This window comes from Scyliorhinus canicula, chromosome 6 (assembly GCF_902713615.1).
Source record: "Scyliorhinus canicula chromosome 6, sScyCan1.1, whole genome shotgun sequence".
Classification (NCBI taxonomy): Eukaryota; Metazoa; Chordata; class Chondrichthyes; order Carcharhiniformes; family Scyliorhinidae; genus Scyliorhinus; species Scyliorhinus canicula.
In genome coordinates, this window is record NC_052151.1 from 45365839 (window position 1) to 45377825 (window position 11987).

An 11987-nucleotide genomic window follows, 5' to 3' on the forward strand; every position below is an offset into this window, starting at 1 on the left:
GATGCCAGGGATATACCATTATATGAAATATAATTTCTGTAAAGTAGAATTTTGCTTTAAAAGGATTGAAACCACAAAAAAAAAACAAGTTTATTTAAAAGGTGTAGGAAATAGAAGTTGAATGCCATGTCTATGGAACTGGAACTTACTTTAACAGAATCAGCATTAAATGTTTACAGGCGATTATCTGAAGAAAGTGGCAATACAAGGACTTATATTATATAGCAAAATATGAAAGGATTTTTATGTACCATGCTTAAGAAATATTTACAAATACTATATTTAGGCTGCCCATAAGACATTGTTTTTACCCTGATGGAAATCGTAAATAACATTAAGCTTTGAAACTTAATATTTATATATTTCTTACTCCATTCAGCAGAGTTTGATAGGCAATAACTGTCTAAAGTAAACTGTTAGGGTGGAATGGTGGCACAGTGGTTACCACTGCTGCCTCACAGCGCCGAGGCCCCAGGTCACTGTCTCTGTGGTGTTTGCACATTCTTCCCATGCCTGCGTGGGTCTCATTCCTACAACCCAAAGATGTGCAGGGCAGGTGGATTGACCATGCTAAATTGTCCCTTAATTGGGAAAAAAAGGAATTGGGTACTCTAAATGAAAAAAAAATAAAGTAAACGGTGATTCATGTCCATAATTACCTCCAGAATACATTAAAATGTAACTGGTTCCACGCTACTGTTAAAAGGTGATTTTCTACAAATGCATTTTGCTCGTTTCAGAAGGTTAATACATGTGACATTATCTGATGTATTGCTTCTGTGCTGTTAATTAAATTTTGAGGTTGAAAAAATTACTAATTACTGAATTGTCTATTGGAATACATATACATTTCATAGCACATTATGTAACTTTCCATCATGTGTGTTTTCTGATCTGTTCTAAAACATTTCCAATGATTACCTTTTTCCAATTAAGAGGTAACAGTGTGGCCATTCCATTTACGCTGCACATCTTTGGGTGGGAGGGTAAAACCCATGCACACATGGGCAGAATGTGCAAACACCACCTGGGATCGAACCTGGGTCCTCGGCCCCTTGAGGCAGCAGTTCTAACAACTGTGCCACCGTGCAACCCAACATTTCCAAAGATGATTGTATTTTTGAAATGGAAATTTTAAAAATGTTGTATGTGATTAATTATTTTCCACCATTTACTCTATTGCCTAATGAAGTGCCCCTGTCCTGGAGTGGTCTGATAGTTACGGAGTAATTAATTATTTGAAACTAAAAACCTTGCTGTATTTATCAGTAAAAACAATTTATTTGAAACAATTTCTTGAAAAAGGTTACTTACGTTCCTTGATATGTGTTTTATATTTTATCTCTGATATGCATATACAATGTATCCACATTTTAAATATGTAACATTACATATTATTTAAAACTCCTATGCATAGGACATGGCAGAAAAGTAACTTTTAAAACAATATATTACTGTTGTATATGTGTATATAGGTATAATAATCTTTCCTATTGACAATTGTTGAACTGTCATATGTCTGTGTGTTACGTTGGCATAGAGATTCAACTAATTAATAAAATTTGTGTCATCCACGGTCTTGTGGTTATACATGGATTGCTCTGTCCATCTGGAGTTTGCACATTCTCCCCATGTCTGCGTGGATTTCACCCCCACAACCCAAAGATGTGTTGGTTAGGTGGATTGGCCACATTAAATCGCCCCTTAATTGGAAAAGAAAAATAATTGGCTACTCTAAATTAAAAAGAAAAATACATGGATTGCTAATAAAATTCTACTTCTGGATATTTTTCAACAATGTGTAGTTTATAGTAGATAAAATTTTATGAATGAGTTTCAATTAACTATTTTGCAGATATCCATCATTCTCATGTAAGCTTTTAAACTTTGGTCCTTTGCACGCTCGAATGGTTGAAATGAAATGATTTATTTCTAAAAACTATATTTAAAAATAATTAACATATTAACATTAGTGCTCATAATTGAAACATTATTCAATATATACAGAACTATTTGTTGGAAATGAGGAAAACAAGAGTACCAATCAGTTAGTTTTACCTGTAGTAAAATTGAGATAATATCCCAAAACCATTCTACTTTAGTAAACATTTTAGCAATTTAGAAGAGTTTCATATTTACATGCATTGTTATTGCAAATTAATTCTGTTAACTTTCCAAAAAAAAACAACTGGCACTAAAATATCTCCCAAGAGAATTTATTTTAATGGTCTACTCAAGCCTAAACTTGTATAAATCGTACTGTTTATTGCTATGTATGAGTCAGTGTGGTTCATTTTGCTAATACAGGCGTCTAATTCTTCCTCGGCACATGGCTTCAAAATAAGCATTGAGTAGCAAAAAAAAAAATTACCTGAGAAGTCAACAGCTTGCGTACATTTGTGTCTATGTAAAGCCTGCTGTAGAATTATAATACAAAGAAATTAAAACATTTATTTCCTATTTCTATGACTTCTTAAACATTGAGCTGCAAGATATTTGAAAATGTCAGTGGAAGTTGTAACAGATGATAAATAAAATGGAATTTATATTTAATATTAAAAAAATTAGCTATGTTTTCATTGTACAGAATAAATCCATATGAAAACCTATACCATGACATTTTTGGTTCTTTGTTTTATGTACATTCGGAGAACAGCCACTATAGTATACCACTGTTCATGTTTGTAGAATTATTGAGAAAAACCTTGATTCTGGCAAGAGAGAATTAAGTGTTTTAACGACTGGCTTGTCTTGTAATAAGATCAGGTTTCAATGACCCAAGAATAGTCCATGTTGTCTTACAATTATAAATCAATTCACTTGAGATTCATAATATTTAATATGCCAATTCTGAATTACCACTAAAGATGGTATGTACATAATGCTAGTAAGGAATATTTAAGTACTGTTGATTCATTTGCCAAAACTAATTTTAGAGGTAATAGAACCATATCCAAAGGACTAACCATTTAGTTTACACAGGATCAGAATATTATAAAATAATACATTAAACCCCCTCGGAAATTAAGATTGTGGTTATATACATTTCAATAATTATCCACTTCCCGCAATACATTTGGTTGGATAGTTAATTTAGTAGCTTCCTGTTTATTTCACTGCTGTTATTTCTTTCAGCAGTTATCTACCTACCAGAGTATCAAACAAAACTGATATTTTTACAAAATAAATGACAAATAAACTAAAATGGAAAAAGATTTGATGTTGTAAATTACAACATTGTCAAGCTGCAGTTTATTTTACAAATTTGTTTTCATCTCAGAAAATCTTTTGTGCTTTAAAAAAGGATGATTTTTAATGTATTATTTGAGCTTGCAAATGCAGGCAGAGAGTAAGACATCAATTAGTTAGTTCCCTGCAGAAACGTATCCTGCCTGTTCAATCTGAAGTGACCACAGTGACTGACCATCACAGGCTCCAAAGCTGAATAATTAAGCCTTTGTTCAAATCAGGAAAAACTGGTACTGGCCTGTTCAAAATGAGTTCAGTGACCTTCCACCTGGTTTGTCACCTATGCCCTTTAATTTGATGATCCCGTATATCCTCAACTCTATTTTTAGGGGCAGAATGTCAATAAGCTGCTCCAATTGATTTTCAATGACAATTGACATCAGCATGCATGTAACTATGCTGGCCTATTATATGCTTTACCAAGGCAGACAAATGCAATTTCAATTTTGAAAAAATTACATTCTCCCACTCCATTCTAATTCAATGTCATTATGTTAAAATAATGCACTTTTCTTAAAATTGTGGTGTGTGACACAGTATATGCATTTTAATTCAAGGCAATTCCAATAACAAAAATAAATAAAATATCAGGGAGCACAACGACCAATTTTGAAGAATCATTATTTTTCCGTTTTTATATCATTTTAGGAGAATATGGATATATTTAAACAAAATTAGAACAATTTCCACATTAATATTAATTATAATTGATTTTACAATAAAACATATACAATTTGGTACAAATCTATTTCATGATTGTAGTGCTTCCATGGCAAACTGGTCATATTTAATATCATTTATACATTCTCACCTTTTCAACATGATAAATATAATTTCTTGGACAATATAGCTGTACTGAGAAAAATACTACAAGCACAATCTTATCCACGAGATGAAGAATTTCTGCAATTATCTTAACATACTGCTCAATTATATAAAATTAATTTTGGACATTTTCAAAGCTTTGCCAAACTATAATTTGGATAATTTTTTTCAATTTCATAGCCAGACATCCAACCATTTGGTCATATTCCTCCAATTAGCTCAAAGTGAATATGCTCACCATTTAAAAAAAAAACATTAATGTTCTAAAAATTCCAGTATTTGTTTTGGTTCTTTCTCTACACCCCCCCCCCCCCCCCCCAAAAAAAAAAAATCACAACTCTATAGTGTATCAGTGACCTTTGATTGTGTATATCTTTCTCATTATTTCAAACATATTAAATGTTAGCACTTTATTTTTAAATAAGCAATTTACTGGAAGTCTTTCATCGCTATGAAGCTGTGTGAAACTTCCAAATATGGATTAATAAGCAGTATTCAGTAATGATCAATATAGATACTTGATTCAGCACTCCGGTCAGCGACATCATACAAAATCATTACATCCTTGGTGGATGTATTTGATCAAATGTGTGTACGGGGATCAAATGTGTATAACACAAGAGTGAAAGGACAGTGATGTAACCTGTCTGGATGCCAGCTGGACTTTTAATTACTCCTGGAGAGGTTAATGCTTTGCATGCCATTGCTTGACAGAATAAATAAACTGTGGTTTAAACAAGTTTAACAAATATTTATTAATACCAAACATTTCATGATGTTAAATCCTTACACACCCCTACCATTACTACTTTCTAGGAAGTGATGTGTTTCAAAAAAATATATACTGCTCAAAATGAAAATAGTACAGTTCCAGTCCCCAAGACATCACATTTGTAAGTTGCACCATTTCCTTTCCATCTCAGGAAAAGATAGCCCACAGGCACCCAGACTATTTCTCAACAAAATCAACCTTCACTTAATGCAGTGAACTAACAGCAGAATTGCATTTGCTGTCCAACATTTTATATTCAAGGAATCCTTGTTGGGCTTTTTCTCCTTGTTTTATAAAATGAAAAGAGTATTATAAACACAATAATGAAATTATCGTACAAGTAAAATACTGTGGATGGTGGAAGTTATAGTTTATTGCACAAACTGTAGATAAAGGTACAATATTGGCAACACTTTAATTAGATACAGCATTTAGGGTTTTAAAAGAAATTCACTATAATTTTATCCTATTTATATATACACAATGTGTCAAAGATAAAATTGTCACTTCTATATTGTCATTTCAAAACATCCATTTGTAACAATTAATGACAAACTATGCTAAGAACCTCATGGTGTTTTTACAAACTTTTTTTTATAATAGGAAAGCTCTTGCTGTTTTGGACTGGAGTATAATTTGCTCCTTTATGCATAAAGTTTTTAAAATTAGATTAAAAATTGCAATCATGTTTTGGCCCTAAACTTAAATGACTTGTGGAAATTTACAAATGCAATCAAATATAGTTTTTGTTCAAAGTTTGCCATAGAGCACATTATTAAATCAGAATTTCTATAAATCTAATTTTATGTGCAAATAAAAATTACTGTTAATATAAACCATTAAATGCTATTTAATTTACATCATTTAATGATACATAAATGTTATTTAACAACTGTCTGGCAACCTTTTGTCTCTTAATTTCCAAACTTTTAGGTCATTCAACCTTCAGTGATTTAATCTTTCTCAATAAACCAAGTACCATATGTTAGTATACTCTAAAATATACACCCCCCCCAGAGTGATTACACAGAGCATTCCAAAGATGAACAAAAATTGTGTAGCATTCAAGCTTAAATATTTGTATCCAATGAAAACGGATTTAGTAAGTTGAATTGTCTGCTTCTATTAGATATGTATTTATTTGCATTAATAAGATAATATGTCTCCCATACTTAGCGATTACAATACGACAGGTTTAGTACAAGTAATAGCTGGTCAATTTAATCAGTCACATCACAAGCAAATGCAGCTCCATGATATTTTGCGTCAGTTATGACTATTTGCTTGAATACAGAATTTTGTTAATGAGCTCAAGTGTAAAATATATTCATATAACTTCTATTTTCCAATTAATTAAATTGGCACTATATTTTTGGATCAAGATCAATATTTAATGCTGGATGTCAATACACAATATGTAGAACATAAACATTGAAACGTGTCTAACTGAATGAAGAAAACCACAAAATCATTCTTACTAGGCAAGTTGAAACATTATTGCTATGCTAAGGTGTACCTAAAGCCGAGAGAATCTTAATTTAAAAAAAAACATTTATTTTTAATCTTATTTTCATCTCAAACTATATATGCATAGATTTATATCATCCATTTATTTTTTAAAATACATTTTTAGTACCCAATTTTTTTTTTTTTACAATTAAGGGGCAATTTATCATGGCCAATACATCTACCCTGCACATCTTTTTGGGTTGTTGGGGTGGGACCCATGCAGACATGAGGGGAAGATGCAAACTCCACATGGACAGTGGCCCATGGCTGGGATCAAACCTGGGTCCTTGGCGGCATGAGGCAGCAGACTGGACCACCGTGCCGCCATGTCATCCCTTTAAAGTGAGTTTGATATACAATGTTTTTACATCTCTGAATTTGCACAACATGTGGTAAACAAATTATGGACTTAGATTTTTATTCAATACAAATTTCAAAAAAAAGTCTGACATAGCGAACATTAATATAATTTTGCTCACGCTTTGGATTTCAATCTCCAAACTGTCAATAACACCCTCATATGGGTGTAACGGTGGTGCTGTGGTTAGCACTGCTGCCCATGGCGCTGGGGACCTGGGTTTGATCCCGGCCCCGGATCTCTGTGTGGTGTTTGCACATTTGCCCTGTGTTTGCGTGGGTTTCACCCCCACAACCCAATAATGTGCAGGGTTGGTGGACTGACCACACTAAATTGCCCCTTATTTAGAAAAAAATAACTGGGTACTCTAAATTTATTCAAAAATAAAAAACAACCTCTTAATTCCCCCTGCCCATCACTCTACATTTTCAAAATAGTTTGCATCTGTAAAAAACCCTATATCACATTATTCACATTCTTTTCTTTGAAAATGCATTTAATTGGCAAAACAATTGGTCAACTTAATGTTTTCAAATTCAGTCAACATATCGAGTGTCAACAACATTTCCAGTATCAATGATACTGGAGTCTGGTATTTACAATAGAGAGGCAATGTCATCGACCACATTTTGCATCTTCAAATGCAGGACAAAATGCATTTTTCAATTTATAGCTATTTGGTTGAAAATTACTTTTAAGAAATATATTAATAGTCTGCTCTATGATGTTCTCTCAAAAACATTTAGGCCAATTAGTACATTTCTATAAATGGACCTTAAGAAACCTCAAATCGTTCTCTCAATTCTTGTTTCTCCAAACCATTTCAATTGTCTTGCAGGTCAAAATACAATTTCAGCCAAAACTATACAACTAGCAAATATTAAGATAGTGGAGAATATGGCTATTATGTTAACATTTCTTGTTCAGTCGTCTAATTCCAAAATTTTAAGCAATTCAATTAGTAACGAAGAAAACAGAAAACAAATACAACTGTAAACACTGTCACTTTGGCCAGTCCAGCAAGGCTGGACTAAGCATGAACGCAACAAATGTTTAATACTCAACCCATGCCACAAAGACAGCATTAGCTACGATTTGGTTCAGATTTTAAACTCCACATATGAGACCTAAAGCCAACAAAAACGTTTGGTAGAAGAGATCACAATTTGCACTGACAGGAATTAAATCCAAACAATTAAATACAATCAATTAAGTCATGTGCAGCGATCATAATTTACATGTTATTGTTTTAACAGAATTATAGGCTGCATTTTTAAAAGGAAGTTTGCAATACTACAGCATTACAGATGGTGAATTGAAAGATCAAGAGTCAAAGCTGCAGTATGACATTTTAAATCCCCTCTCCACCCCAAAAACAGTTAGATTGGAATTAAAGGGCATATGAACTGAATTTCTAATTTTTCAATCCCATATATTTGAATTTAAATGGTCCCTAATATGTTATTCTGTTGGCCTGATTTATTATACAGGCTTTATATTTCGGATGATTAAGATGCTTGAATTAATGTAAGCACATTTCATATCTAAATGACTCAAAGCACTTCACATAGAATTATTTTGCAGTCATTATAGCCATGTAGACAAAGAACCCAAGTGCAAGACTAGTGGCCCATGGCTTCAGATTGCAAACCACACTTCATTGACCTGAGGCATTAAATACTATTTTCGAAAGCAGAGAAAGGGCTAAAACAAGAGTTTTCTTGTTTAAAATAATGATAAAACTTTAAAACTGAAAATATATTGAGACAGTTTTGGAGAACTCAGCCAGGAGGTGATAACCAGTATACACAGTTGCAATGAACAATATCAATATAACACTTTCACTCTGCTTTTTGCGTGTTTTTAAAATGGGAAACAAATGCTCGCCTCGGTTTTTAAAAACCTGAAGTTAAAACGTATTTTGCAAGACCTCACTCCCAACCAATTCAATCCTAGCGAGGAAGCAAACTCTTCAAAATAGAAGGAAAGAGAATTATACTCGATGCAAAACGTTATGATTTACTGCCCAAACCCCCCACCCCAAATAGTCCACAAATTCCAATGTTTTTTTTACAACGAAAGCAGAGACACACATGATTTCTGCCAGTAAAACTTCTGTCTAAAAGGCTCATACATCAGTTCAGATCGGTGTACAGATAGAAAGCCATGAAAAAAAACCATGAACCATCCAGGAAACAGATGCCCTCGAAATGCTTGCTTTATTTTTTTTTAAGGACCTCGGATGTGTAAAACTGCCAATGACAACGAATCAAAATGGCGACTTTCTATTCCCTGGCCCACTTAAAAATCGAGCGGAAGGAAATCGTTTACTCTCTCAGACCACGTTACAACAGCAAACTTCACCATCGACTTAAAAACAAAATAACCGAACGAATAGGACCAAGCCGGTTCGTATTGCCACACTCAACATTTAAATTGATTTTTAAAAAAATGCACCCTCTCTCGACATTAGCATCACACCGCTGTTCCAATCGGAGCATCTTACCGTGAGTAAAGAAAAAAAGTCATGAGCAACATAACGTTTTAAGATAGTGTACAATATGCATCTTTCCTGCGCATGGTCTCCATGCCCAACTCAGTCCTGCATTATGCTGCGAGGGGGAGGGGGGTGAAGGTTTTTGTTGAATGGCAACTAACGGGTTTGCCTTTTTAAAAGCAACGTCGCTTCAATAGTAGCAGCATCCCAGATTAAGCCCAGCAACCCCCGCCCGCCCCCGGGAGTGGTCCGGATTCTACTCCGGGTTCGCGCGACGCCTCCTCGCGCCGACAGCCCGGCCAGGTGACAGCAATCATTGAGCCCGGGGCTCGCGCACATCATCAACACACCTTCAGGGAGTGGGGAAGGCAGGAGCAGCTCCAGCCCGCATCCGCCAACCCCGGGGGGGAGAGAGGCAGGACTTGCGAACTTTTCCACCCCTCCCCTTTGGCCAAGCACCTAACTTTCACGTGCTAACTTGCAATATTCCACAACTACTTTCGTGGGACACCGACTTATTTCTTTTCAGGTTCAGTTTACCTGAAAACGTGAAATTCCAGGACGCGTCCAATTTTCCTCGATTTAAAAAAAATGTTGCTGTCTCTTTAAGTCATGGGAGAGAGATAGAGAAAAGAGAAAAAATATATATGTATACACACACAGCGAAATGAATGAACCCGGAAGAACATTAATCTCCTCCAATTCTGGATAGTCAGACGCTGCAACAGTGAGCGCTTTGTCCGGGGGAGGGAAGAGTGAGGATTTATTTGGCTTAAACAATTTAGCGCTTCTCGCGTCGGAGCAAACGGGTTGGGCGAGATCGGCGTTCGAGCTCCCAGTAAAACTGGAGGGTCACACATTTCATTCCCTTACCTTACATACGTCATTTTATTTCACTTCCTGCCCGAATGTTCTTTACTGTTGAAGCGGTAGAACCACGTTCAGCGCGGGTAGGGGCAATGTTCAGGATTAAACTTTTGCCGAGCCACCCCACAACGGGCAAAAATAAACCGTGCAACCCGAAAGGGAATCCCCAACTCTGGCCACACACTTCATTCACCCTGCCTTTCACGTCATATGCAGCTCGACAGGGGCTTTCCCACCGCTGCTTGTGTGTTTGTGCAATTCAACACTGCCCAGATACTTTGTGCCTTACCAAATGCAAAACGCTTTTTTTTGTTTCCAAACCGCATTTCTTTTTAAGCCTTCCAAAATTGGGCTCACTGTGCCCCTCCAGTTTAGTATTGATAGTCCACTATCGCTTTGTAGTAGCTAATTCTACGTATATATTATATTAATAATGCTGTTTATTTCCCGTTACTTTTCTGGGATTCTGCCATGGCTTTTCAAAATAAACTCTGCAACTGGAAGTGTTTAATAAAAATGATCAGAACCCAATAACATAGCATCTTCTATGTCAAGCTGAATGTAATTTATATACTGTCTCTGTGAATGCATATGAGAATAGGCATCTTACAGTGGAAAATAATGATGCTGTGCATAATCAAAATGAGCACAGATGAGGCTATATGGTACCCAATACCTGTGGCAACTGGTGGTATTGGTATATTGGGAACATTGTCAGTCAAAGTGAACTTTTTTTGTTTATATAGTTTTGAAGTATTAAGTTTCAGACAGAAGGAATACAAAGTACAGGACTTCGAAGACCAATGTGATTTCCCTGGAGTAAAAAGTGAATAAGGTAGAATACATAGAAGATATATGATTGATGGTAAAACACAGGTTAAAGTTACAGCAAAAGAATGGGAAGTGCAAAGCTTTGGAGTTAATGTCTTTGAAAAGCAAGTGAGAAAGAATAAGCTTAACAAATAAGGAAGAATGCAGGTTGAAATCTTTCATGAAATGCAAACTGTTTCTTCTTCTCATTAATGTTAACATTTTAATCGGTTTCTTATGGGACATTGCCCTTTGTCTCATAGCTGCATGAAAAAACACTTGCTTGTAAAATACTGTCCAGATGTAGCTTAGAAAAATATTTAGTTCCTAATTTTCAACAATGTCACAACAAAATCAAAATGAATGCTTAAAATCTAAATATAGAGAAAATATTATTTGACAACCACAGTGAACTATTTCCATTTCAGTGAATTGCCAACAAAACAGCAAAAAAAGTCACAATTCAACTGTGTCCTTTCTCTTAAAAATTTCATTTACTGACCATCAGGTTGGATGGTCCACAACATTTGAGAAATTAGCTTAGATATGTAGATTCAGGGTGGTATAAAAAAACAAAAAGTAATTTGTAATAGAAGATAAAGACCTATATTCCATTGGATTTTTTTGTGCATTAGCTTCTAGTGTACATAGTCACACAGATGTATTTGCTCACCCGAAGTTCTTCATCTATCACTATTAACAAAATCTGATATGGATGACACAACAGAGTGGTTAGCATTGTTGCCTCACAGCACCAGGGACTAGAGTTCAATTCCAGCCGTGGCTGACTGTTTCTGTGGAGTTTGCACGTTCTCCCCGTGTTTGCGTGGGGTTCCCCCGGGTGCTCCGGTTTCCTCCCACAATCCAAAGATGTGCAGGTTAGGTGGATTGGCCATGTTAAATTGCCCCTTAGTGTCCAGGATTGTGCATGTTAAGTGGGGTTGCAGGGATAGGGCGGAGCTAGGGTGCTCTTTCAGGCGGTCAGTGCAGATGTGATGGGCCGAACGGCCTCGTTCTGCATTGTAGGGATTCTATGATTCTATATAGAACATTCCAAGAGTGTCTAGTATAACATATTACATTGAATTTATATAGAGTAA

General features: G+C 35.2%; 1 protein-coding gene across 5 annotated transcripts in view; it reads right to left on the reverse strand.

The window, feature by feature from the left end:
- LOC119967135 (protein lin-28 homolog B-like) overlaps nucleotides 1-10206 on the reverse strand; it is a 349253-nt gene extending 339047 nt beyond the window's left edge. The window contains exons 1-2 of one of the 5 annotated variants that reach the window (XM_038799258.1): nucleotides 9220-9736; nucleotides 2372-2417 (exon numbers count right to left, since the gene is read on the reverse strand). In XM_038799258.1, coding sequence (XP_038655186.1) covers nucleotides 2372-2417; nucleotides 9220-9251 — 78 coding nt within the window. In that variant the 5' untranslated portion in view covers nucleotides 9252-9736. The other 4 variants (XM_038799262.1, XM_038799264.1, XM_038799261.1 and 1 more) reach the window with 4 other exon arrangements.
- Between the last annotated feature and the right edge of the window lie 1781 nt (nucleotides 10207-11987).